Consider the following 27,980-nt stretch of genomic DNA (forward strand, 5'->3'; position numbering starts at 1 on the left):
ATCTGATCTCCTTGGCGGAGATGCATAAAAATGATGTTAGGAGCAGGAAACTCAACAGTTTATGAAGTAAATTTTCCTCCTCCTCCTTGCTGTGCCCTCCTACAATAGCATGAAGTAGGTAGGGAATGGGTTTGTCTTGCCATTTTACAGATGAGCACACTGAGGCTGAAAAAGCTGTGCTGCTTGCCTGAGCTCTCGTAGAGTGAAGAGCAGAGCTGGAGCTCCAAGCCCAGGGCTCTTCTCACTGTAGCAGCAGCACGTGCTGTTGTGGAGATGCGTGGCTGAGCTGTGGGCAGGAGCAGCCCCGCTGGCTGCAGTGTGAGCAGTTTGGGGGTGGGGGGAGAAGAACCCTTGTCATCTCCACCTGTGCCAGGGCTGCTCAGGCAGCTGAGAGTCTTCTCTTGCCTGGCCCCCTGCTCCATGCTCACCCCAGCTGGCTCACTTCAGGAGCCAGCGGTGCTGGAACCAGGCTTCCATGCATGGCTTTTATGGTATCTCTGCTGAAAGGTGGAGGGGAACATATCCTGGAGCCTTCCTAACAGGAATCATATTCTTTCTGTTTTTCTTTCAGTCAAGCCATCTCAAAGTCCAAGCTCAGGTCAGTATCTTCTTTCCCTAATTTTTCTTAAACTTGTGTGGGCTTTTTGTGTTCTACCTTCTGAACTTTATGTAGAATTGCTCTAGACTTGATTTTTTTATACTGTGGGCTCTAAGACTCATGTAGAAGATCAGCCTGCCCAGTAAACAATAAGTACCTGCCTTGTAGAACTGTAGTAGGTGCCAAAGAACCACTCCCCCCCAAAAAAAACAGATCAGTAAGATGCAACCATGAATAATGTTTTGCCTACTAATCAACCCTTTTTGTATACCCTCCCAGAGTCATTTCCTCTAAGAGAGATACTTCCTGTCACTTTTCTGCTGTAAACTTTTTCCATTGAAGGAAGTTCAAGAGGTCTTCTGAGTTCCTCGTAATGGTTTTACTTGCTCTGAGTGCAGGTTACATAATCAGTTGGTAAAAACTCATTGAACTGTATACCAGTGATTTGTTACTTTCCCATATAAGTATTATTTTTCAGTTAGAAACAGTGTTTTACCACTGTGGACAAAAATTCACTTAAAGTGGAATAGAACTGAAGGTGAAGTGTTGGTTGCTCAGTCGGTCCATCTTTCTGCCATCCCACGGACTCTAGCCCACCAAGCTCCTCTGTCCATGGAATTCTTTTTGTAAAACTGTAAAAATCCTAGCAGCACTGTTTATAATAGCCAGGACATGGAAGCAACCTAGATGCCCATCAGCAGATGAATGGATAAGAAAGCTGTGGTACATATACACAATGGAGTATTACTCAGCCATTAAAAAGAATACATTTGAATCAGTTCTAATGAGATGGATCAAACTGGAACCTATTATACAGAGTGAAGTAAGCCAGAAAGAAAAACACCAATACAGTATACTAATGCATATATATGGAATTTAGAAACATGGTAACAATAACCCTGTGTACGAGACAGCAAAAGAGACACTGATGTATAGATCAGTCTTATGGACTCTGTTGCAGGGGGAGAGGGTGGGGAGATTTGGGAGAATGGCATTGAAACATGTATAATATCATGTATGAAACGAGTCACCAGTCTAGGTTCGATGCACAATACTGGATGCTTGGGGCTGGTGCACTGGGACGACCCAGAGGGAGGGTATGGGGAGGGAGGAGGGAGGAGGGTTCAGGATGCGGAACACATGTATACCTGTGGCGGATTCATTTTGATATTTGGCAAAACTAACACAATATTGTAAAGTTTAAAAATAAAATAAAATTAAAAAAGTATTGCTATTGGACCATACTCAGCCATTAATATCTGGGTTGTGAAAGAATATTTATTGATATTCTAAACCCAATATGTAAAAAAGCCAGTTGATAAACTCTTTGAGATTTCTGCAGAGCATTATACATATGTACGTGTATGTGCATATATATTGCATTCTCTTTGTGTAGTCAGAAGTAACATGCTTTCTGTTTTCTGTTGTTTTGATGGTTTATTTCTATTTTGCCCTTTGTACTCTTTTTGAATTTTTAATATTTGCTTTAGAGAATTAATGTCACTTTAAGTAGGGAGTAATAATGAATGGTATCAATAAGAAATATTAAAGGGAAGAAATAATGGAAATTTAAAGCATAACTATCAATAAAATATCTTTAAAAAAAAATCCTAGAAGAAAATATAGAAAATTTTAGTGACCTTGGGTTAGGCAAAAGTTTCTTGGGTACAACGCCCAAAGCACTGGTCATAACAGGAAAAACTGATGAATTGGACTTCATCCAAATTAAAACTACTACTTCTTGAAAGAAAAAGATCATTTGCAGACTGGAGGAAAAAATTATTGCAAAACAGAATTTAGAAAGGACTAGTATCAAGTATACGTAAGAATAGTATCAGTAATAATAAAACAACCCAATAAAAATGGACACTAGATTTTTAGTAGGCATGTAGTCATAGAGGGGGCTTCCCTCATGGCTCAGATGGTAAAGAGTCTGCCTGCAATTCAGGCAACCTGAGTTCGATCCCCAGGTTGGGAAGATTCCCTGGAGAAGGGAATGGCAATCCACTCCTGGATTCTTACCTGGAGAATTCCATGGACAGAGGAGCCTGGCAGACTACAGTCCATGTAGATGGCAAATAAACACATGAAATGACCACTGGTCATTAGGAAATGCAAATTAAAATCACAGCTGAGATACCATGATGCACCTATAGAATGAATCAAATGTTGAAAGCTGGCATTTTGACAAGGATGCACATCAGTGGAAATTCTTATATACTGCTACAGGTCAGGTGACACAGCCATTTTAAAAGCAAGTTGTCAGTGTCTTACAAAGTCCAGCGTATTTACCATATGGCCCAGCAATTCACCTCTAAGGTATTTATATAGGAAAAATGAAGATAGATGCCTACACAAAAAATTTTGCATGAATGTTTATTCATAAACATTATATATGTATAATTGATAAATACAACATTTATATGTTTATAATTGCCAAAAGCTGCAAATAACTCAGATGCCCATCAGATGGTAAGGTAGACAAATTATAGTTCATCCATATGATGGACTGAAACTCAGCAACAAGAAGGGAGAAAACTACTGAGAGATCAATAAGACAAATGGATCACAAATGAACTTTTTCTAAATGAGGGAGGCCAGTCTCAAAAAGCTATATATTGTATGATTCGGTTGATAGGATTCTGAATGAAGCAAAATAATAGAGAAAGAGAACAAATCAGTAGCTTTCAGGGGCTAGGGTGAGCAGTGGATTAACTATAAAGTGCCATTAAGGATTTTTTTTTTGAGTGCTAGAAATATTCTACGTCTTGATTGTGGTTGTGATTACAAACTTTAGAAGAAAAAGAAGTCAATTTTGCCATATGTAAGTTATATCTTAATAAACCTGTCTTTAAAAAAATTAAGGGGACTTTTCCTGGTAGTCTAGTAGCTCGGACTGTGTACTCCCAATGAGGGAGGTATGGATTCCATCGCTGGTTGGGGAACTAAGACCCCACAGCATGTGTGGCGAGGCCAAAAAAAAAAAAAAAAATTAACAGCGTTTTCAAAATGAAAAGCACTTTCATGAATTTCCTGTTGCCAGAGGACATTTAAATTTCTTCATAATTTGGCCCCCAGATCACCCTCTGACCTCTGGGGTATTTAGACACTCCTCCCAGACTTCGCACTTTGTTATTCTGGACTGCTCTCCAGCTGTCAAATGGACCACACACTCCAGTTCTTCCCACCCAGTCTCTTTGGCGGGAGCTAAGTGGAGCGCCCTGCTCTCTCCCTGTCCACCCTTGGCTAATCCTTATTCAGCTTTCGAGAGGGAGAGCCAGCCCAAACCTCAGCTTTCTGAGGAGGCCTTCCCTGACCCTTCAGCTCTCTTGTGGCTCCCTTCTCCTTCCTCCTGTACGCAGTACCCTGGGCGTAGCACTTGGTGTGGGTGATTGCCTGCCACAGCCCTCATACTGTTACAGGGTGGGGTCACAGACCGAGCCTCCCCCGGACTTGGGAGACATCTGTCACTTGTCCCTGCAGCATGAATAGGGCTGCAGGGACAAGGCTGCGTGCCCTTGGGCTGGATGTCGTTCAGGCCACCTTGCTTGTGTGTATTGCATTATGCATCATGGGAGAAACCCAGTCTTGTGGGAACAGTTTTGAGTGTCCTCAGTGGAATTTTTCTACTCTTGTTATCATGTTTCCAGCTGCTGTTACCATCAGAAACCCACATAGCAAGAGCAGGAATACAATGCACCTCGCTTGTTCCAGGTCTTGCCAAAGAGCTGGCGCAAGTCTTTCATTGGCCCCTGGGTTACAGTGTTCTTAGCAGAGCAGTGCGGCTGAGTCAGCCAGGGCTGCAGCCTTGACACAGCCTGCAGATTCTCCTGACTCAAGTGCTAGAGGAAGCGCCCACCACCCCAGTCTGTGAGCACAGCCCGGACCGGGCTGACACTGCCACTCGGTCAGCCGTTCTCTGAGACCCCCTTCACCAAACCGTCCCGTGGCAGGGAATGTTTCCCGTAGGGAGACGGGCTGAGGCCGAGAATACTCTAATTACATATTGCAACTGGGAGTTGGTAGAGAACATGCTGCTTGTCTGTTTGGCTTAGTTCATTTTATTTGTATGGAAACATGATTCAATATTAGCTCTCCTCCTAAAGGTATATTTTGAGCATTGCTAGTTAGAAAGGGCACCTGATGACTCAGGAGTACGACTCATGTCCTACTCAGCATTGATGACTCTCTCTGGCTCCAGAGCTACCTCCCAGATTTACGAAAGGACTGAAGGGTTCCCTAAAAAGAAAACTCAGGTTTTGGAGCCCTTGGCTGCCTGATAAATTCCACATGATGATCGAGGTGCTGCAAGAGATGTGGATGATAAGCTGGCGTCTCTGTGCGCTGACAGCTCAATCAGACCCGAGAGCCTCGTGGTGGGCATGTGAACTGTGGATGTGTACAAGCTGGTGACTCTGAACATCTAGATTTCCTGACCGGCTTGAGGACTGCATATGACAAATTACGGGGTTATCTGCAGCCATAGGAAGGAAACAGATAGCATGATCAAGTCAATACTGTGCTTTTAAAAAGTCATCTTTTAAAACCACCGTTATTTGTCTTATGAGGTCTGGTCATTTCTGTGTCATTTGTTCTCCTCTTTCCTCCCTGCACCCCGGCCCTGGTGGGGACCTCCAGAGTGCAGTCATTCCTTAGCGATATTGATCAGGTGCTGTGTGTGTCTGTCATCCAGGGGGTAACGTTTGCTTCTCTTACAGCCGCCGCTGGCGCCGCTGGAACCGCTTCAGTCGCAGAAGGTGTAGGGCTGCTGTGAAGTCCGTCACGTTTTACTGGCTGGTCATTGTCCTGGTGTTTCTCAACACCTTAACCATTTCCTCCGAGCACTACAACCAGCCTGACTGGTTGACACAGATTCAAGGTATAAGCAGAAGCCATTCCCTTTTTGCTCCAAACAGGGGATCCCCGAGGCTGCCCAGCTGCAGTCTAGTCTTTTCAGATGGACGTGTGGTTGTCCAGGACCATTTCCAGTGAGCAGTGGAACTTGGAGGGTGGCAGAGCCAAGCACAGGCGCACCTGGCCAGAGTGTGCGGTCCGGGTCGTGTGGTGTGTGATGCACGTTGGAGCTAATGACTCCAGAGCAGCTCATTGTCTGAACCCTGTGTGGGATCAAGGACTCTGGCAGCTGGAAGGGACCTCATATCCCTCCTCCCTGTGCCCGCTGGAAGCTTTATTTTCCGCTGTAGTTTCCTCGGCAAGTGGTGGCTGTTTGCCCACCTCGACTGCCCCAGCAGGGTGGTGTGGGAGCTCACCCCTTTCTGAGTTGGACAGTTTTGAGCCATTGTGAAGACCTACCTGATGTCAAGTTATATCTGTTTCTACTCAACTCTCCAGCCTGCTGGGTGGCATTTTTTGAAGTGACCTTGACAGGCAGCTGTTTCTTAGATCTGGGGGCAGTAAGTAAGACCAGACAGATTTCTTGTGTGACTGAAACAAATAAAAATAATACAATGGTCTAAATGCAGACTTGTAGGCTTTCAGGCCTCGAAAGCCACAGAGATTATGTGGTAAGCTGCCCCTCCCCATTGTACAGTCAGTGAAAGTGAACCCCAGAGAAACCAAGGAACTTCGCTAGGGGGCACACGTCTGGGTGGTAGCAGAAGCAAGACCGGAGCCTGGAAGACAAGTGGACCATGGGTGTTCCTGCCACATTTCTATAGAGAGGGCAAGAACAAAACTGTGGGCCGAGAGCTTGGGGCCCTTCTGGCAGCGGCTGGTGGGAGGGGAGGTGGGGGACCAGGGGTCAGAGATGCTCCCATGCTGAGATCCCATGGACACGTGCTCCTTGTGTTTCCAGATATTGCTAACAAAGTCCTCTTGGCTCTGTTCACCTGTGAGATGCTGGTCAAAATGTACAGCTTGGGTCTCCAGGCGTACTTTGTCTCTCTTTTCAATCGGTTTGATTGCTTCGTGGTGTGCGGCGGAATTACCGAGACGATCCTGGTGGAACTGGAAATCATGTCTCCCCTGGGCATCTCTGTGTTCCGCTGTGTGCGGCTCTTGAGAATTTTCAAAGTGACCAGGTGAGGACGCGTGTGCTCACTGTAGGGGTTTCCCGACCCCACTTGGGGGGACCATCTGCTCCACCCCACACGGCGCCCTAGGCTTACCCCCTCGTCTTGACTTGCAGGCACTGGACCTCCCTGAGCAACTTGGTGGCATCCTTGTTAAACTCCATGAAGTCCATCGCTTCGCTGCTGCTTCTGCTTTTTCTCTTCATCATCATCTTCTCCTTGCTGGGGATGCAGCTGTTTGGCGGCAAGTTTAATTTTGATGAAACGCAAACCAAGCGGAGCACCTTCGATAATTTCCCGCAAGCCCTTCTCACAGTGTTCCAGGTGAGTGCCCCGCCCTCCTATCCCTGGGTGGCGCCTTAGGAGACACCTTCTCGTCTGTCCACGACTCAACAAGGCAAAATGATTCCATCGTCACTGTACCAGCAACCTCTGTTCTAATAACACTCTGATTAATTTTGTGCCATATAAGTCATTTATTTTGCGTCAAAGTCCAGAGGGATGTGCTGTGATCTCATGTTTTTGTGAGATCACTGGATGTCTTGCTAAGTCGCTTCAGTTGTGTCCGACTCTGTGTGACTCTGTAGACGGCAGCCCACCAGGCTCCCCCGTCCCTGGGATTCTCCAGGCAAGAACACTGGAGTGGGTTGCCATTTCCTTTTCCAATGCATGAAAGTGAAAAGTGAAAGTGAAGTCGCTCAGTTGTGTCCAACTCTTAGCGACCCCATGGACTGCAGCCCACCAGGCTCCTCCGTCCATGGGATTTTCCAGGCAAGAGTACTGACTGGAGTGGGGTGCCAGTGCCTTCTCCACTGGATGTCTTATGAAATAATAAACCTCACGTTTGTGTTTGACTGTATGAGGTTTCTGGGGTTTCATAGGGTCTGAAATCCTCTTCTTGTACTTTGCTCATTCTTGATGGCAGGCAAGTTTTATAATCCTGGTTATAATGGATTTATGCATAGTGTGACTTCTAAAGCCCTGATGCTGTGGTGTATAGTCAGGAATCAGGGTGACTAAACAGTTGCGACAACTGCTGTCCCAATGTTGTCCCCTGTCGTGTGATGGAATAGGGACACACAGACTCTGAGGGATGTCTGTGCTGGTGCGGCCCTGGTGGGCATCAAGCTGAGAAGGGAGCCACGGGGTTAGGGCTTCACAGGTGGCCCTACCCTCAGAGGCCCAGCCTTTCCACCCCACCTGGCTCTCACCTGAGGTGTTCCAAGCCCCCTCCTTGTGTGTTGTGGCCTTCCTTGGACAGAGCCTGGCAGGTAAATTTTAAAAACCCATCTGCCCTTGTTGCTTTTCACATGTAATGCCAGCGAGTCCTGCAGGCAGGGCGGGGCGGCCTGGTGGGAGGCCTGACCTCCCACGGTGGCTCTTCCATTGCTCAGCACTGTGACTTTGTAAAGTGACTGTTTTCTGAAAGATGGAGCCTAGAAGGAATGATCTCTAAGGTTCTTTGCTACTTGGACATTTTGAATTGAATGGAATTGCTATCACTGCTACAGGCCTGGTATATAGCAATACAGTATAATATAACTCAGAATTGTTTATTTTTGGCTGTGCTGGGTCTTCGTTGCTGTGCTTGGATTTTCTCTAGTTGGGGCAAGCAGGGGCTCATCTTCATTGCAGCGCTTGGGCTCCTCACTGCAGTGTCCTCTCTCTTTGCAGAACACAGGCTCTAGGCTTTCGGGCTTCCGAAGTTGCAGCACATGGGCTCAGCAGTTGTGCATGGGCTTAGTTGCTGCATTGCATGAGGAATCTTCCCAGACCAGGGATGGAACCTGTGTCCCCTGCGTTGGCAGGAGGATTATTAACCACAGGACTACCAGGGAAGTCCCCTAACTCAGCTTTTTGAATTAAACTTAATTTTTGGCCACTGATGAATTATTCATTTTGTCTTGTTTTGTTTTTTTGATGCTTCCAGAGAAACCTGCATTTTGCTGGTGGTTTTTGTAGTACATGTGTATGGCACAGAATTTAAATGTTAGAAAAACATGTAAAGTAGCAAGTCTATCTCCAACCCAGCCACCAATTTCCCCTTGTGGGAGGCAACCACCATTAAGCAGATTTTTCTGTATTCTCCCAGTGTGCTTGCTCAGATGTAAATAAATTTATCTGTCTACCTACGATCAGATGAATTTACACAGATGGTAGCTGATTCTACGTGCTTTTTTAAATCTTTCTTCTTTAGCACCTAAAGTGTCCTTAAGAACCTGTCTTATTGGTCCATAAAAAGGTACCTCTTCCTTTTCAATGCTGCCTCCATTTATTTTTTATTGGAGGATAATTGCTTTACAAATTACTGTATGGTTTGTGCCATACATGAGCATGAGTCAGCCACAGGTAGACATATGTCCGCTCCCTCCTGAACCTCCCTCCTCCCCCTCCCCCTCGAGGTTGTCACAGAGCACTGGGTTGAGCCCCCCGTGTCTGTCCATTTTGTGGTGTGGGTGTGCCATAATTCATGGAACTGGTCCCTTGCTGCTGAATGAATAGTAAACTGTGTCTTGGCTGAGTGGGTAGCCTTGCATGCACATCGTGGGGCTCGTGTGTGATATTAGATCTATGGCATAAATCCCCTCAAATGGAATTGCTGGCTTAAAGGGGGTGTGTCCATTTTCAACTTCGACACTCTTGCTTAAGTCTTCTCTTTAAGGCTGTGGTAGTTGATCCTCCAGTGATGGGGGTGGATTCTGTCTGTCACCTCACTCTCTTTTAGCACAGTGAGTACACAAACATTTTGATCACCGCCTGTCTGGTAGATGAAAGTGTTCTCTCATTGTAGTTTTAATTGATACTACTCTTGTCAGGAATGAGGTTGAATATCTTTTCATGTGACTAGGAGCCATTTATAGTTCCTTCTCTATGAATTGCTTTACCTTTTCCAATCATTTGGCAAATTTCTGTTTGGTAGTGATTCACATCATAGATATGATTTTCCATTTCCACAGTTGATAAAGCATGAGGAATGCTAGGCAGCCGTTAAAAAGAATAAAGTGACCCTGTGACACAGAGGGTCTCCAGAATACATCGAGAGGGAGAATAAAAAGCAAATTGCAGAAAATTCAAATAGTATGATACCCTCTATTTCTAATAAATAAATAAGATACCAACTGCCTGTTTTCTCCGGGTGTGTATGCTGCTGCTGCTGCTGCTAAGTCGCTTCAGTCGTGTCCAACTCTGTGTAACCCCATTGACGGCAGCCCACCAGGCTCTGCCGTCCCTGGGATTCTCCAGGCAAGAACACTGAAGTGGGTTGCCATTTCCTTCTCCAATGCATGAAAGTGAAAAGGGAAAGTGAAGTTGCTCAGTCGTGTCCGACTCTTAGCGACCCCATAGACTGCAGCCCACCAGGCTCCACCATCCATAGGATTTTCCAGGCAAGAGGACTGGAGTGGGGTGCCATTGCCTTCTCCGCCGGATGTGTATATATGTGCTTAAATGCACAGACAGACAGAGGTCCTGGAGAGACACACCAGCAGGGGCTGAATGGGCTGGGGTGCAAAGAGTACACATGTCTTATGTGGGAATGTCATCTTATTTTCATCAGAATAATTAACTCATGTATTTGTGTGATTAAGTGTAATGTTTTGAAGACTATGGGTTGACGGATGCATTTGTTCTGTGCAAACTGAATTGTGCAAGGCAGCTGACACCAGACCCAGGCAGCCCCAGGAGCTTGGGAGAATCGTGGGAACTGTGAGTCCACTTGCCCGCTGATCCCACTTTTGGCTTCTTAGATCCTGACAGGCGAAGATTGGAATGCTGTGATGTATGACGGTATCATGGCGTATGGGGGCCCATCATCTTCTGGAATGATCGTCTGCATCTACTTCATCATCCTCTTCATTTGCGGTAACTGTATCCTTCTGGACCGCCGGGGTCACCTTGTCGTCACCATATGCTGTCCTCCTCTCCAAGGTTCCCCGGGGTGGGGGCAGTGGTGGCCAGGGTGATGGGAACATGAGCATCCTCACCTCGTTCCCGTGTGTCCTCCTCTGTTGCTGGGACAGCAGGGGAGCGGCAGAGTCTCCTCCGGGCCTTAAGGAATGAGAGCAGCCACGGAGGCAGCCTGAGGTGGCACGTGGGCTACACCAGTGGTCACCCGCTCCGCGTGACATCACAGCCCAAGGGATGGCTTAGGACAAAGCCATGTGCTCTGTATGCTGCCACCCTTGAGAGTATAGGGAGGAAAAGTGTTCTCTGGCTTTCAGGTTCTTTTGACCAGCTACTAATCAAATTGACGTAAGACGGATTAATAGGAAAATACATTTAATTTCATACATATGAAGACCCCGTAGGTGTAGGACCTAAGAAATAGCCAAAGCAGGCTGTTCATATACATTTCATATATATTTCAGAGAAAAAATCAATTATTTCTGAAGATTTGACAAAACAAAGTAGTGTTTGCTTGGGATAGCAAAGTAACTGAGAAGTCACAAGCTTTGTTTGTAAAGCCTTCTCAGCCTCGGATCCCCAGTTGCCAGCACTGTCTCCCGGCTTAGGGAGGATGCCTTTCAGGGAGCTGGTTTCCTGCTCCCAGGGGAACAGATGTGGGTCAGAGTGTTCTTCTTATACCAGCTGTTTCTCGAATAACTTTAATTCAAAGTCATCAACATGCCACCTTGGCTTGTTTTGGGGTGGCCCACTCCAAGCCCCATTAAAAGGTTAGGGGTACATCTCTGACTTCCTGAGACCCTTCAGAATGGATGGGGACGTTTATCTTCAGTGGGTTGATCTGAGCTCCCCTGGCCCTCATTTTGCTCTGCTGGTCTCTATGTCTTTGGGGATCACGCGTCCCTTGGCCAGCTGCTCTGTCCTGCTTTCTCTGACTTGTTTTCTTCCTTCTCCCAGCCAGAGTCACTCTAACCCTAGGTTTTAGAAAATTCAGACCTCCCTTTACGTCGCTCGGCCCCTCTTGACCCTGTAGCCTTGGGTTGTGTCTCCTTTCTCTCTCTGTGCCCTCGCTGCCCTGGCACGAGACCTGGCACATAGAGCTCCTTGATTAATGCTTAGTGAGAGAACAACTTGGACCAAGGTATGAATACAGCTCCTTGGTCTTCGCTTTTTTATTTTAAAGAATCCTAATCTAGAATCTTCTAAGAAGTCTGGTGGGCTGTTTTCTCCTTCATTTTCTCTGGCTTGTTAGTGAACCTTCTTCAGGGTGGAAACCCAAGTGCAAGCCTGCTGTGAGAACAGTGCTTTGTACTTCGGAGTGTTCTGTGGAAGCCCCTCTCCCAGCCCACACAAATCCTGTTGCAGGGAGCCGCGCTGCCCACCCCCGCCCCCAGGGGAGCCCTCCCGCCAGTTTCTCTCCATGCTCCTCTCATCACTTGCGGCTCCTGCTAGAGTTTGGGGTGCAGTTCTCCATCTTGCCAACTAGTAATAGGCGATAAGCTCCCTGAGTCTGCAGTCTCTTTTTGTATTCACATCTTTGTGGCTTACACCACAAGATCACGCACAGTTGGCTCTTGGTCAGTGTTTGTTAAATGAATGATCAGTATTTTCTTTTTCTGTTCTCGTGATTAATTCTCTAGGCCACAGCCGTATACTGGTTCCAATCTGCACAGAAGTATTCTCTAGCCACTTTCCCTCCAGTTAGATGTTGTAGTTTCTTTATAGTGGGTGTATCACTCTCTGCAGTCCTTAAATGGTTTACGGTCTATCTCCCCCAGCTAGAACAGATGCTACTTGGAAGCCAGGTCTCCAATCTGTCCTGTTTCCTCTCATGTCCCCAGAACCCGGACTCTAACCAGCATGTCAGAGTTGCTTGGCAGGTCTTGTCAGACGAATTCCATGGCACACCAGTGTTTAGGAGGGTCTGGTGGGTTATACATCTAAACATATCTATTGGGTATTCGCTCTTGGAAACCATCTGTTACAATCTTGTAAGATTTTCCTGTGGTTTATTACTCTGGGTTTACTTTCTACTACTGAAAGAATCTGGTGTCATCGTAAGACTAGAGACACAGTATTTCTTCATTGCCATCATTAGTAGGAATTCTCAGTGCAGTTATTCCCAGCACTGATCATTTTCTGAGCCACAATTATCCCACGTTCATCAGAGGAGAGCTCGTGTTGCCAAATCATTGGCCAGCCCAAAACAAACTGCTTCCCCAGGCTGGTTGCAGCTCTGTTTAAAAAGTAATCCTAGTGTATCAGAGGTGTTTTGACAGTCTTAATAGAATCTACTCACATTTCTACCCTCTTTTTAAAGACTTGAATAGGTTAGTCAAGCATGACATCCCCTGAAGCTTGCTCATTATCATTGCCTTGTTAGGTTGTATTTGTTGACATGTTCAGCAACCCACATGAGAGTTCAGATTGCACTGGGCGTGTGGGGCTGTGGCGTGCCTCTCCTGTCTCGGGGCCCCTGGGCTCCCATTGTCTTGCATGCAGATGGCCTTGCATCAGCCAGAGGGAAGCATCAGTGAGAGACGGGAGTCACATTGACCTGTTTGTTGCCCTCTGATCCCTATGCTTCTCCAAAATGTACTTAACTGCTGGCAAGTAAGAAACAGGCATCTTCAGAGTATGTTTTTGTTTTGTTTTTTTTCAGTCACTCAAGGAAACTACAGAAACAGCATTATAGTAAAAGCCGAAAAGCTAGTAACTTGTCCAGTTACCTAACTTTCTACTCTTTGAAAGAAATAAAAATCAACCACAAGAGTCACAGATACAGTCACTGTGTGACAATGCAGAAGGACAGGCCAGCACATCTGACAATAAGTTAGATGTGCTCTAGTCAGTCAGTGTGGAATGCATGAATGAGGTATTTGCAAACTTGGAAGATCGTTTCAAATGAGAAAGGCCCAGACTGCCTTGTGAGGTCATCATTTGAATAAAGCGTAGCCTTTCTTGGGGTCTTATTTTGGAGAGCACACCCCAGATAGATAGGTTGTGGGTGTGCATGTTTTCAAAGAAAACGCAGTGCATAAAGTGAATGTAAAATGCATAAAAACGTTACATTTTTGTTACAGGTTGTTTTATATAGTGTGTTTCATACCCATAAATACCTAGATGTATAGACACACACGTAGTACACACATGAAGGGAAATATTGGCATCTGTAGGTTTTCATGGGTTTTAGTGAATCTTAATTTTGCTTCTGGCCAGCTTATCTTCTACAGGTTCTGGTTCTTTTTGAAAAATGGGGCTCCAATCTCCTGGCTTTACCAAGTGAATATGGCACTGCTGCTGCTAAGTTGCTTCAGTCGTGTGTGACTCTGTGCCACCCATAGATGGAAACCCACCAGGCTCCCCTGTCCCTGGGATTCTCCAGGCAAGAACACTGGAGTGGGTTGCCGTTTTTTTCCCCAGTGCAGGAAAGTGAAAAGCACTAGGGGACAGTCAACCTGTCACCAGCCTCTCGAGCACAGGGGTGTGACACTGCCATTGTTGACCTGGTATAGCTGCATTTAGAACCATGCTTCATCCTTAACATTCTCAAATTAGATATTCTACTGAATGTCTTCTTGGCCATCGCTGTAGACAATTTGGCTGATGCTGAAAGTTTGAATACTGCTCAGAAGGAGGAAGCTGAAGAAAAGGAAAGGAAAAAGATTGCCAGGTAACCGCCTTTCCCCTGGGGAGGTTTGCTGAATGAAGGGTTTGACCCAGGGAGCCAGTCATAGGTGTGACCTGTTGGGGCTCCCATGCTGCTGCTTTGTGGGGATGGTGGCTGGCCTAAGAGGCTGACCGAAAAAGATGGACTCTTGGGCAGATCCCAGGCCCTTGGCTCTTATTCCCTTGAAGCTGAAAGTAGGAGTCACGTCCCCATGCTTAATGAATCTCTGCAGTTAATTCTGGCATCATAAAATAAATGATGCGTCCAGTGCTGATTAGCCCTTGAATGAGAATTTTAATAAGATGATCTGTGTTATGAACCCAGTGCACTGAGATGAACTGAGTGTGGGTTGTGCTGTATTCTTGCTGTTAGGGTTGTTCCCAATTAAATGGGCCACTGTTGATTCAAAATCCTGATGAGCTTTTTCTATATAAAACAGGATGGTTACTTGGTTCCTTCTGTTCTCTTCTCTGTAGAAAAGAAAGTCTGGAAAATAAAAAGAACAACAAACCAGAAGTCAACCAGATAGCCAACAGTGACAACAAGGTATATGTTACATTTTCCGCTTTGTTTCCAAATCATTTTGTTGATATCACCATAAATGTGTCACCTTTATACCATGACAGTGTTGTGGGTGCTATTTTAGAGTGAAAGCGTGGCACCCCGTCACAGATACTGGCTTTCCAGGAGTGTCTGCGTGAAGTGGAGCACTTAACTGGTTGTTAACAGTATTTCAGACAGAGAGCTGGTGTGATACATATTTAACTGGTCTCACACCTTATTTTTTCTTGATTGGAATGGTGTGGGCACATCTGACCAGTGTCCCTATCTTCTCGGTGGGGATTAAAATCAAAGATTGGTAATAGATGTCTGTCCCTGGGAGGTGGGAGTGGGGGTGTCTCAGGATCAGAGGGTTTGGGCACTCAGGGCCCTACTGTGAACACTCAGGCACTGTGGCAGCTGTGGATTTTTCCTGAATTTGTTGATTTATTCACTGAGTCAGTAAGTCCTTTCTCAGTGGCGATGGTGTGTCAGATACCAGGGATCAGGAATGACCAAGAGCAGTGAGATCTGCGCTCACATGGGGCTCGCAGTCTGGCGAGGAGGCAGGAACCTGCGAGGTGGTTCTCATGTAGCGCGTGCTCCAGTGCTGGCTGGCCATGGCTGGCTAGGGGGGACACCAGTTTGCTCCTCATCTGCTCTCAGGCTTTCTCTCTGAAGCAGGGGCATCATCTGGGGGTACCTGCTCTCCTGACACACTCACACAGCACCCACTTTGGAGATCACACCCCTACCCCGGGCTGAATGGTAGGGTTAGGTCTTTAACCGCCCCTCTCGAGTCCACTGAAGTCAGAGTCTCCCTCCTCCCAAGACTTCTCTGTCCTCCCAGGTTACCATCGACGACTACAGAGAAGAGGATGAGGACAAGGACCCCTACCCACCCTGTGATGTGCCAGGTATGCGGCGGACACCAGAGATGGACGCTGAGCTCATGAGTAACGTCCTCACACTGATCAGCGCCTGGGTCTGTGGCCAGCCCAGCTGGGCACACGCAGGGCTGCCGGGGCTGCCGAGGCCAGAGATTCGGTCCCCTTGTGGGCTGGTTAGCTCAGGTTTTTCTCGGGCAGCTTAGGGAACCCAGACACCAGGTGGTGGGGAGAGAACACAGATGTGGAGCAGGGCGCGTGCAGCCTGCACTGGGTATCTCTCTAGGAGGCAGCCAGTGGCCAAGACTCACTGGACACTTTCACCTTGACTGGGGACTTGACGGGCTGCTGGAGGGAGGTCCTGTGGAGTCAGGGAGCCTGGGAGACTGCGGGTGTGTGACTTGAAACCCTGCACAGTTTATCAGGCTGAAGCTGAGTGTGGAGGTTGCTGGGGAAGCAGCCAGGTGCTGGGGGCTGGCACCTTCACCTGGTGCTGGGGCCTCATTCCCACAAAGGGACACACTCACCAGATGAGAGCGCTTCTCAGCCCCAACCCACACACTGTCAGTTCATATTTGGAAGGTTTTGATTAATGTAGCCCACCTTGTGTCCATGGAATGTTCCAGGAAGGAGTAGTGGAGTGGGTTGTCATTCCCTCCTCCAGGGGAATCTTCCCAACCCAGGGATCAAACATGGGTCTCCTGCATTGCAGACAGATTCTTTACATCTGAGCCACCTGGGAAGCCCTGTGTAAGCTGATACACATTGTTTAAGCCACATTTTCATGTGAAATTGAAAATGAGCGTTCAAACACAAATGCAATCCTTATTTCATGCCTATAAAAAAAAAGTATCTCCTTTAAAGTAGGTGAAGAGGAAGAGGAGGAGGAAGAGGATGAACCTGAGGTTCCTGCTGGCCCCCGTCCTCGCAGAATCTCTGAGTTGAACATGAAAGAGAAAATCGCCCCCATCCCGGAAGGGAGTGCTTTCTTCATTCTCAGCAAGACCAACCCGTAAATATCCCCTTTCTAGTCACGTGGCTGCCCCATCTCCCCCGGATCCTGCAGAGTGCTTGAGAGTGGCTGGGGGCCAGGGGTAGGCGGGCAGACAGTGCAAGGGAAGATGGTTCACAGCCCCTTTCTGTGCCTGAGTGTTGAGGCCCCCCGTTCCCCCGACCCCTGTCCTGTTCCAGCTTTGCCTTTGCCCTCTTCATCTCTTCCTGGCCTTCCTGTGCTTGGACAGGGGTATAGGGGGGTGACCAGGCCTTGGGAGAAATGCTATTCCAGACCCCGCTCCCACACGCCCCCACCCTGGGACAGCAATGGTGCAGTCCTGCAGCTCTGGTATTCTGTGGGTCATCACCTGTGAAGCGTTTTCCATCCAAAGGACCCTTTCTTCGTAAGGAAGTCTTTTGCTAAGATGCTGTGGGAGATGAGGGTATTGACCAGCTTCCTGAACATCTTCACTCAGAGGCCCAGTGTAGCCGATCACTTTTCCCTATTGAGCTTGATGGCAATGTACCAGTATTGCTCAGTGATAGTTTATAAGTGGTAGCTATTCAGTTCAGCTCCATGATAGCCTGCTTAAAATAGCATTTCTCCTGTTAAAATGATCCAGTGCTTGCCAGGAACCTGGTAATTACTCACAAGTACTCTAAGAGGAAGATGTGTATTTACTAGCTGGTTTCTAGGTTTTAAATCATCTGGGACAGAGTGAAATGCCAGGAGGAATAGATGGCTCCTAGAAAGGTTGCTGGAATTGCAGAAGCAGTTCTGGGCTGTCAGAGGAGAAATCTGTAAATTCTCAAGCTCCAGGGAGACACAGGGAGAGGCAAGGTGGAAACACTTCTTACGGAGTTGAAGATTAGATAGTAATCTATTTTTTTTATGGTCCATTTTTAAAAATCTTTTTTGAATTTGTTGCAGTATTGCTTCTGTCTTAAGTTTTGACTTTTTGGCCTTGAGGCATGTGGGATCTTACCTCCCTGACCAGGAATTGAACATGCACCCCCTGCGTTGGGAGGCGTAGTCTTAATCACTGAATCTCTAGGGAAGTCCCTGGATGGTAGTTTTTATAGCTCATCATTGTTGAGAGTTTGCATATCTCTTTTAAAAAGTTATTCAGCCTCCTCACTGACCCCTGCAGCTCACTGTGTCTGCTTATACGGGAGGAATGAACTCCATTTGCCCCCAAAGCTTTGAGCACTTCTTGCCCTCACAGCACTGTCAGGCTTTCCCCAGCTGCTGACAGCTTGCCGGCCCTCCAGGGACCACAGCCAGGCATTCAGCAGCCCCAGGGAGAAAAAATGAAACAAGACATCACCTTCATATAAAGTTGACTTCTGGTTTTTAAAGTGGAAAAAACTTTTCAAAGGAAAACCTGCATGTATTCTATAGACAAAAAAACCAACAGTGAAGTTCTGAAGTCAAATACTGAAGTTAAGGGAAGTCAGACATTAACTACACTAAGTAGTCTGGGATGTTGTCGGGGGCATCAGGAGAGGCTCTGACAGCCTGCGGTGCTGTTGTGAGAGTCAGGGCTGGGGTGCTGGGCACGTGCTACCCTCCTGTTCCATGGGACCGGAGGAGGCTGCGATGGCTCTGCCCCACCGGGTGCAGGGAGATGCTTGTGAGATTCTTACATGATGATGTGACTTCCACTTGACTTTCTCAGAAGCACTTGTTGTGGGTCAGCTGCCCCCAGAATAGCACTTCTGACAGGATGTCCACACAGCAGGAGAGTACACCCAGTCTCTCTCCCTGAGGTCAGGTCAGGATGCAGCCAGCCTGGCTGCTGGGGTCACCCCTGTTCTGTGTGAGTTTCTACGATGAACTCTGACCTCAGTCTCTGTTTCAAGGCAGGAAAAGGGAGCTTCTGGGCTTCATGTTACAGTGGGGAGGTGTCACCATCAGACTTGGATTGGAAATATGCCCCGGTCCCCTACTAGCTGAGTCACCTTTTTGGGGACTTGCGGGTGGCAATACCATGGGGCTTCTGAGAGTTTAGCTCCCTGACTAGGGATCGAACCCTGGCCCTTGGCAGTGAGAACGCAGAGTCCTAACCACTGGACTGCCAGGGAATTCCCATAGCTGGGTCACCTTAAGAAAGTTCTTTCACAAGCTGAAGCCTCAGTTTGTTCACCTTTAGAAGGGTGGTGTTCCTGCTTTTCAGGATGCAGTGAATGGTCTGTGGGGCTTGTCCACACAGAACCCTCAGGGTTTCAGGGAAAGAATGGTCTGGTGGTTCCAGTTTGCTGGGTGGGGCTTGGGTGGCATAGGGACAGCGGTCCTCCACCTGGTCCATCACCATGGAGTGGCCCCAGCGTGCTGAGAGCGCTGGCCGGTGGGCTCGGGCCCTTCCAGGGTTCATCCATGCGGTGGCTCTTCCTGCAGGATCCGCGTGGGCTGCCACAAGCTCATCAACCACCACATCTTCACCAACCTCATCCTCGTCTTCATCATGCTGAGCAGCGCCGCCCTCGCCGCTGAGGACCCCATCCGCAGCCACTCCTTCCGGAACACTGTAAGCCCCCAGCGAGGGTGTCAGGGCGGACCCCCCCACTCCCAGTCAGCGCTGGGCTCGCAGGCAGAGGCCGGTGTCCAGGCAGGGCCTGCAGGGGCTACGAGGGTCAAAGCTCATGTGGGCCCCTCCTTCCCCTGAAGGCATTTTATGCTGCAGATTTGTCAGTGCCAGAGATATTTTTTTGTTATGGGCACAAACCTTTATTGAATCATATATTTTACACCTCATTTCAGATACTCTGCAGTAACAGTGTATTCAGGAGCCGTGCTTCTCTGCATCGCTGCCGACATTTTGATTCCTCTTTTCCCCTCCTCAAATTCATGTGCACACCTGTTTTGAGGTTTCCTGCTTGTGGCAGCATCCAGCAGAGAGAAAAGAAAATTGAAACCTGGTGTGTCACATGCCTAGGGGGCTCTTACTTGGGGTTGGCAGGAAGACTTATATGGACTCAGATTCACACAGCTACTGTTACTGATGAGAAATACAAGTCAGGGAGATGGCAGATGGGGACCTGAGGCATTCAGCGGAGAAGAATGAAGCCTAGGTTAGTTTGGGCCAGTAGGTGGCTTTTCAAAGAGAAGAGAGGGTTTAATCTTCTATTATTAATCAGTTTTCAAAGTTCAGGGCTGACTCCCTTGCCTGGCATCTGTGTTGGGCAGAGACTGGTACCTAAGTCAGTTCTTGCCTGGGCAGGTCAGTCTCAGCAGGTCAGCCATAAGCACTGAGAGCAATCCTGAGGCAAGACAGCTTCACAAGACGGTAGCCTGTGGACTGCCAGGCCTTGATGCTGTAGCGCAGTTTCAGCTGATCTCCCAGAAAGCCGCCCGGGGAGGCAGGCCCACCAGTGTGCGAGGCTGTCAGGGGTTGCTGCCTTGCCCTTGTGGTGCCTCTTTCTGTACAAGAGACTTTTGAGATTTGTGGATTTAGACAAGTCACCAGATCAGTGCCCCATGACTTCAGTTGTGACAACCAAGCCCTGTGCTGTCTTTCCATTTCCTGTGCTTTTGGTTTGAAGCCTGGCAAACCCAATCTCTGAGACTGATGAGATAATGGGCATCCTGATATGAAGATGAAAAGATCTTCCCCTCAAAGCGTGGCTGGGTGACGTAAAGATGGAGCCCTGAGCCTGTCTCAACCTGTACCCAGGGGTTACAGCTTTTGTTAAGGTTCCTGAGGTCTCTATCTAAATGCTCAGATGGAATAAAGCACAACAGGGTGTCATCAGTTCCATCATAAAGATGAGACACAGAGAGGGAAAGCTGTTTCGGGAAAAAGTACCATTGTGTGACAGACTATGTCACAAACTGATCCTAGAACACAGATTGACCAAGAGTTTGTTTACCTGCAGGCCTCATATTCTAGTTTTTATTGTAATTACTTCCCCATGGGTTTATTTCCCTGCTGCCTTTTCCAAGAAATGTTATTGTTCTTTTTAAATAGATGTTCACATGAATGTGTGTCTTGTTTTTAAAAATATTGCACTGTTTATATTTGACTGTGGTCAGAACAGTTAGCATGAGCTTTTCCTTAACAAATTCTTAAGGATACAAGACAGTATCCTTAGTTCTGAGTACCATGTTGGACAGCAGATCTCCAGAGCTTACTCACCTTATGTGGGGAACTTTATGCCCATGTCCACCTGCCCCAGCCCTAACAATCACCCTTCTGCTTTCTGTCTGTGAGTTTGATTACCTTAGATACATCATATAACTGAGATCTAGCAGCGGGTTGTTTTTTTTTTTTTTTTTTTTAACCTTAGCTGAGTTATTAGTGAAAAAGAAAAAGTAGGCAGAGTGAACAGAGAGCAACCTGAGTCCGAGAGCCTTGCCCCTCGGTACCAGGCCGGGTTGTTGGCTTGCCAGAAGCTGTGTGTTTCTTGGCGCCCCACCCGCTTTCAACACACACAGAAACCTGCTGTGACCTTGGAGGGGATAAGAGTGAGGGACAGGGCTCCTTGTGGGCGGCCTCCGTGGTGTCCTGCGAAAGACCTTTAATTGGCTGGACAGAAACACAGTTATACCAGCAGTGTTCCAGCAAAATTTATAAATCCCCAAATGGAAGCAGTTTGGAAAATGAATAATGCTGTCTGAAGAGAGAACTTCGGGGAGGACAGCTGGCCTTTGAAGCAGAGGTTCTCGTCTTAGTCTCATAGCAGTGAGGACTCCCCTGGGGTGGGTCCCACATGCACACAGCAGGGCCCAGGGCTCTCAACCAGCATCTCAAAGGCCTGGCCCCATGCCAGTGATGCAGAGACTGGCCGCCTGGCCTGAGCAGCTGCCTCTGTTCTCAGCATCCGCATCTGGGAAATGAACGGAGTCGGCCTGAGTGGGCTCCACGGGTTACCTTCCAGCGCTGGTCTCTTTTGTTCCCCCAAACTGTACAGCCCAGTTGTCGTGAAGATAAGCAGCCAAGGTGGCCGATTCCACTGGAGGGTCCCAGCTGCCCTGTGCGTGGCTGAGGACTTCCTGTGAGCCTCCTTAGTTGAGGCCTGCTGCCGTCCACCTGCCCTCCCTCCTGCCCCCCAGATCTGTGGAGAAGCAGGGACCCTAGAAGGGGAGACAGGACTGCAGCGGCTATAATGTCGGTGGTATTTGGGGGAGTGCTGATAAAATGGGCCCAGCAAGGAGAAAACCTGCCTTGAGGGAGAGAGTGCAGCGTTAGACACAGAGCAGCGGGCGGGTGGAAGAGGATCAGTGAAACTCTTCCTTGCAGATTTATCCAGCCCGGCGCGGCAGTGGAGGAAGGTGTTGGCTCCCTGACTGAATGGGTGGGAATTAGAAGGGGACCCAAGACCCCCTTTGATGCCACTTATACCTTTGTTTACATTTTCCCTCCAATCGGAAGCCCAGCAGGAGGGCAGCGTATTTCATTCTACCAAAAGGGCAGTTAAGGATCTAAAATGTGTGTGAGACTACTTAATCTGACACCACAAGTATCTTATCAGCATCGTGTGCCGATGAACAAAGGTTATTAATAAAACACTTTGCTAAGTGAGCCTCTGCTGCCCAGAACACAGGGCTGGGAGGGGAGTCAGCAAGAGTGGTCACAGGAGGTAAGTGTGCCCAGAGCTCTGATGGACCGAGTGGGGCCCTTGGAGCATCTCTGCACTTCCCTCCAGGGTGACAGGCTCCTCCCGGGATGACGGGTCTCTGAGCGCATGTGGGCTGTCGGGAGTTGTCCAGATGCCATTTTCTCATCTCCACGTGTTGTGCCTTGCAGATACTGGGTTACTTTGACTATGCTTTCACAGCCATCTTTACTGTTGAAATCCTGTTGAAGGTAACGGCTTTTTCATGGATCCTTGCATACTCTAACGCAGCAGTAGCAATAACGCTGGCAATTCTTTGTTTACCTTCCAGATGCTAGGTTATGCAGATTATGTCTTCACTGGTACTTTTGCATTTGAGATCGTTTTAAAGGTAACAGGTATCACAGGAGTGTGTTTCAGGGGCCTGCTCCTGTGTGTGACACACGGCCAAGACACGTGACGTGCTTTTGGCTATTTTCAGTTTTTGTCCTCTGTGATCAACCTCCACTTTTTTTTTTTTTTTTAAATCAAAGGATTTTTTTCCTGTAACCATTCAACCTTTTGTTGCTGTTTCTTCAAAAAACCTTTGAATGCATGTGGGAGCTACTTTGGCTTCCTAATAGTGATTGGGAATTACATTTTGCTCCTTTTTTTAGTATCTTCTGAAATTTGTCAACTGACAACCAGTCCAGTGCTGTGTGTGAACTCTCTTCCACCCTTCCTGACCTCCTGACCTCGAAGTCAGAGGAAACGCCTCTCTCGTTTCTTTGACTGCATTATGTTTTCAGTGCCCGGAAATAGTAACACACTATTTTCTTGCAACAAGATTTGCAAGATACCATGGGTCTCTCTGTGTTAAGATATATATGTTTTAATGGATGGGCTTACATTTACACAAACAAAAAGAGCACCCTCTGGACAGGGTGCCCAGAATGTACTGCCCATGCATGAGCTGCCAGTCGCCATTGCTGCATGTGGTTTGAGTCCTGGTTTTGAAGGCCACCTTGGGTGAGCCAGCCTCCATTTCTATGGACTCGGAAGTCTGGAGACCCACAGCGGACATCCCAGAACCCCAGACTTGCCCAGGGGTGTGCATCCTTGAAGTCCTGGGACAGTGTGGCCTGCAGCATCTCCTGGTGGGGAGACCCTCAGGGATATGGGGACTTGTAACCACAAGTTTCTTTAAACCATGTTGGGGTTTTTGTGTGTGCATCTCAGGACCAAAAAAAAAAAAAAAAAAAGTATTTTCATGTAGACTACCATGGAACTTGGGCTCTTTACAAAATCTTCTGTAAAATAAAACCTCAGTTAACATTCCAGGCAATAGAGTAGTTACTTTTTGTCCTTCTCTCTCTCTCTTTTTTTTTTTTTTGGCTAATGAAAATATTAGCACATTACTGACCAACCAACCTCTGTTTAAACCTTTGTTAAAAATCTTCTAGATGTTTGAGTTCATTTTCCTGCCATCAGGTCAGTAAATGTGGTTGAATGTGGTCTGAAGTGAGATGCTGCCTGGATCGGTGAGCAGATTCTACCACCGTCTCCATGGTGACGGGCATCACAGCTGAAGGCTCAGGGTGTGGGGTGCAGCAGTGCCCACCTGGCCTGTGCTCCATCCCAGGTTTTCTTTTTTGGTGATTTGCCATCTCCTCAGACTGAATTTGGAAATGTCATCCTTAGCCTGTTAGCCTGGTTAATTGAGGTTTTATTTTCCTTTCCACATTTTTAAGTTGTTCAGTGAAGTGGCTTTCAGGGCAAAGAGATACAGGTTTATTTAAAAGAAAAAAAAAAAACCCACAATTACTACTTTTCACTTTCTATGTATTTGCCCCAGTGACTTAAATCTTCCAAATCAATCCTCATTTTGAAGAAATCTTAGAGAGTGGAAAATAAGCTAAAACAAGAGGGATTCCGAAAGTGGAGAATCTCTGAGAAGCAGCTGACATTGAAAGGGTGGTTCCTGACAGCCTGGGGAAGGTTTGAAAGGCTGTTTGGTTACTGGGTTACATTTGAAGTGGGCTTTTTGTTGTAGTTTGTGGGTCAAAGAGGATTGATTATTGGCAGTAACATGTGGTCTAGTATGATTAACTCCCAGCTCTTCCTCTCCTGTACTTATCTGAAAATTCCCCCATCTTTTTAAAAAATAAGCAGTAACTCCATGTGTTTTTCAGTTTTTTCTCTGGGGCATTTCCTCGATAAGCTCCTTACTTAGGAAGCTCAGTGAGCACCTGCAGTGTGGGCTCCGGGCACTCGGGGTGTGACTTAGAGAGCAGATGAGGTACTCGTGGCAGCTTCTGAGCCCCACTTGGCATGTGCCAGCGTAGCTGGACTTGCAGGAGCCCTTGGAAAAGGACAGATCACTCGGGACTGTTAAGAGCAGTATGGGGCCTGGGGAAATGAAGTCAGTGTCTTTGTCAACTGTGTGTGTGAGGCCAGGGCTCCGGCACTTCTAGCCCCACTGAGAAGCCTGAGTTGGAGCAACATGGGCTGTGCTGGCATCTCAGAGGGGCTGGAACCAGAGTTTTATGGGGAAGCCAGGTTGTCTGGGCAGCGATTGCATCCTGAGAAACCTGGTCATGTGGACCACCCCTGAGACAGAGCCTTTGGACGTGCCAGTGATATAATCATATTTGAAATTCGTCATCGCCATAATGAAGTCCCAGTTGGTGTGTTCTTTTAAAATGTGTTGGGAATCAACTGCCCTTTTTTCATTTTTGAACAAAGCATTTGGTTATTACTCGGCCCTGTTGCTTTGCGTTTCTGGCTTCCTAACCCACACTTGTTCATAAAGTCATACTTCGCTCAAGATTTTGTAAAGAGCCCAGGTTTCTTTTCCCCTGGAAAGAAAAACAAAGAGAAAAAAACACTAAATCACTTACGATTCTGCTCACAGATGATGACCTTTGGCGCTTTCCTCCACAAAGGCGCTTTCTGCAGGAACTACTTCAACTTACTGGATATGCTGGTTGTTGGGGTGTCTTTGGTGTCATTTGGCATCCAGTAAGTATTCTGTGTGTGTGTGTGTGTACACAGGACTGTTGGGCAGGCAGGTCTATGTGAGGGGCTTCCCTGGTGACTCAGATGGTAAAGAATCTTCCTGCAATACAGGAGACCCAGTTTCAATCCCTAGGTCAGGAAGATCCCCTGGAGAAGGGAATGGCAACCCACTCTAGTATTCTTGCCTGGAGAATTCCATGGATAGAGGATCCTGGAGGGTAACAGTCCGTGGGGTGGCACAGAGTCAGACACAACTGAGTGACTAACGCTTTTATAAACTGAACTGGCGTTCAGTTAACTGGAAAGCTTAATTTGCACCCACACCAGAAAGCATTGTGACAGCGCATGCTTCCTTGTGCTTCTGTTTTTCTGTTTATGCCATTTGCTGGGCTGTGCTCACTATTCTCTGATTTTTTTGTTTTGTTTTCAAAAGAGGGTGAGGGAAGTCTGAACTAGGAGGGAGGGCAGCTGGGCTCTAGCCTGGGTTCTCCGTGGGCTCTTCAGGTCCTGGGGGGCCTCCTTTCCTGAGATCTCCATTCCACTTCTGAACAGGAAGGGTAGTACGAGGTGGCCTCTTTAGCCCTTCTAGCTGGAGGATCAAAGGCTTCTTTGCTGTCCAGGATAAATCTGCTGCTGTGACCCTTTTCTTCCAGTCTCTAAAAGTTTTATCTGGGAAGGGCAAAGCTGCAAGTTAGAGCCTCGGGGCCTTTCCATGGCGTTGAGTGATTTCTAGTGGGGAATAGCCGCAGCTTGCCGTATCTGGGGGCGTGGGGCAGAGGCTCCAGTGGGAGCGTCTGGCGGGGGGCCTTGCTTTCCTGTGGACTTCAAAGCACTTCTGCTTGGGTGCTGACCACCATTTTCTCCATAGAAGAGCCCTGTGTGCACACGGCCTCTGAACTAAAGGTGAATAAGAGGCTCTGTCCCCATCAGAAGATGAGGATCCCTGCCGAAGCTGCCCTGTGCTAACCCTCTCCCTCACCTCCCTTCAGTGCCCAGTGTGGGGAGCCGTGTAGCCGTAGCCTAAACGGACATTCTCACGAGTATCTCTGCAGCTCCCGGGGGCTCCCGGCTGTGCCTGGCTCTCCGCCCCCACCTACTGCCTGCTGAGAGCTCGTGCTGCGGCCACACTCAGCCACCTGCCATTCTCCACCAGCCGCAGCCTCCCTTCTAGGGCCTGAGCAGGTGCTGCCCCCCTCGGCTGGAGCCCCTTCCCTGTTTGTCTAGGTAATTCCATCACCCCCAGGTACTCACCTGGCTATCACCTCCAGGGCGCCTTCCCAGAGCCCCACCGAGGCATGCTCCCCTGGCTGCCTTCCCTCTGTTGCCACTCCTGCACATTGGCTTGCAGTTGCCCATCTCTCCCACCCAGCAGCAGCCTCCTTGAAGGCCAGGGAAGCCCAGCATCAGAGCAGCACAGCAGGGCCTCCAAACTTAGAAAACCAAACCAGCACAACCCGGCCAGGTCACACCTAGAGTAGACATCAGGTGGGAAGAACCAGGCGCACCCAGAGTCGCATCTCTGCTGCATCAGCTGTGTGACTCAGGGCTCCGTGAGTTCTGATCCAGGACTGTGGTGGAGTATGGATGGGAAGGAGTAGACCCGTCCTCCTGTGGGGAGAGATTGGCTCTGCTCCTTGGGGTCCCACCATCATCGCACTGCAGTGAAATCATCTCGCAGCATTTTACCAACTGTGATACACTCTGCTTGCTTTCTTTCCTCTGCTCTTTCCCTTAGATCCAGTGCCATCTCTGTTGTGAAGATTCTGAGGGTCCTAAGGGTCCTGAGGCCTCTCAGGGCCATCAACAGAGCGAAAGGACTTAAGGTTCGGATTCCTCCCCAGGCTGGACTAGCTTTGGTCAGGGTTAGCTGTCATCATCGACTTTCCTGGGCCGGAGCTTGGCTGAGGCCTGATGGATTTTTCAAGTGGGTTTTGGCTTAGAAAGAACATTTCTAGTCAATGAGGCTACCCCTCCCAAGTGCTGGTAGCATTTTAAAAATTGCTATTTTAAAATTTTTGTTAATTTAAAATATTTTTCTTTATCTGACTACTGTCATACTTTATTACTTTTTTCATTATAAATAGTATTCCTTTGGGTATAGTTCAGTCTTTAGCTCTGTTCTTAGGGAGTTTGTACAAAAGGCCAGAGGGTTAACATTTTCCCAAGTCATCTTATGGGGTACATAAGAAGGGCTTGTGTGCCAGCTACTGCTGTGCCCCATGGCTCTTCTTCTACCCTAAGCTCACTGCTTTCAAGGAAACCAAGGAGCAGCTGCTTACAGGGCGTCCCTCCCAAGTGGCCACGATGCACTGAGGGGAGCTCGCCATAGATCACTACCTGCAAGGCAAGGCATAGAGGACTGTCAAGTAGGAAACGCATAGAAAAATGCACGTAATCATAGAAAATCTTGGCTGATATTAGTTCACCCTGCGGCTAAAATAGCACAGGCAAGTAACAGCCCCCTGTCCGCTCCCCGCCCCTTTCCCCAGCATGTGGTCCAGTGTGTCTTCGTGGCCATCCGGACGATTGGCAACATCATGATCGTCACCACGCTCCTCCAGTTCATGTTCGCCTGCATCGGGGTCCAGCTCTTCAAGGTACAGGGCAGGGCCCTTGAGCACGGAGCCGAGCCCGTCTCTTCAGGGGGAACCAGAGTTTGACTGCCTGTCTGTTTTGTGTTCAGGGAAAGTTCTATCGCTGCACAGACGAAGCCAAAAGTAACCCCGAAGAGTGCAGGTGAGTGTCCTGACCGTTGTTGCTCTGTAGCCGCTTGGTCGCGTCAGACTTTTCATGATCCCAGAGAC

General features: G+C 47.9%; 1 protein-coding gene across 18 annotated transcripts in view; it reads left to right on the forward strand.

The window, feature by feature from the left end:
- CACNA1D (calcium voltage-gated channel subunit alpha1 D) overlaps positions 1-27,980 on the forward strand; it is a 348,426-nt gene that overhangs the window by 254,877 nt on the left and 65,569 nt on the right. For 17 of the 18 annotated variants that reach the window (XM_027522551.1, XM_027522557.1, XM_027522562.1 and 14 more), the window contains 15 exons: positions 572-598; positions 5,317-5,477; positions 6,414-6,639; positions 6,747-6,954; positions 10,377-10,497; positions 14,092-14,206; positions 14,680-14,749; positions 15,594-15,660; positions 16,495-16,642; positions 19,022-19,151; positions 22,371-22,430; positions 25,073-25,179; positions 26,912-26,999; positions 27,666-27,773; positions 27,860-27,912. In XM_027522551.1, the coding sequence (XP_027378352.1) occupies positions 572-598; positions 5,317-5,477; positions 6,414-6,639; positions 6,747-6,954; positions 10,377-10,497; positions 14,092-14,206; positions 14,680-14,749; positions 15,594-15,660; positions 16,495-16,642; positions 19,022-19,151; positions 22,371-22,430; positions 25,073-25,179; positions 26,912-26,999; positions 27,666-27,773; positions 27,860-27,912 (1,689 nt within the window). The remainder of the gene's footprint in view (positions 1-571; positions 599-5,316; positions 5,478-6,413; positions 6,640-6,746; positions 6,955-10,376; positions 10,498-14,091; positions 14,207-14,679; positions 14,750-15,593; positions 15,661-16,494; positions 16,643-19,021; positions 19,152-22,370; positions 22,431-25,072; positions 25,180-26,911; positions 27,000-27,665; positions 27,774-27,859; positions 27,913-27,980) is intronic. The other variant, XM_027522553.1, reaches the window with a different exon arrangement.

This window comes from Bos indicus x Bos taurus, chromosome 22 (assembly GCF_003369695.1).
Source record: "Bos indicus x Bos taurus breed Angus x Brahman F1 hybrid chromosome 22, Bos_hybrid_MaternalHap_v2.0, whole genome shotgun sequence".
In the NCBI taxonomy this organism is placed as follows: domain Eukaryota; kingdom Metazoa; phylum Chordata; class Mammalia; order Artiodactyla; family Bovidae; genus Bos; species Bos indicus x Bos taurus.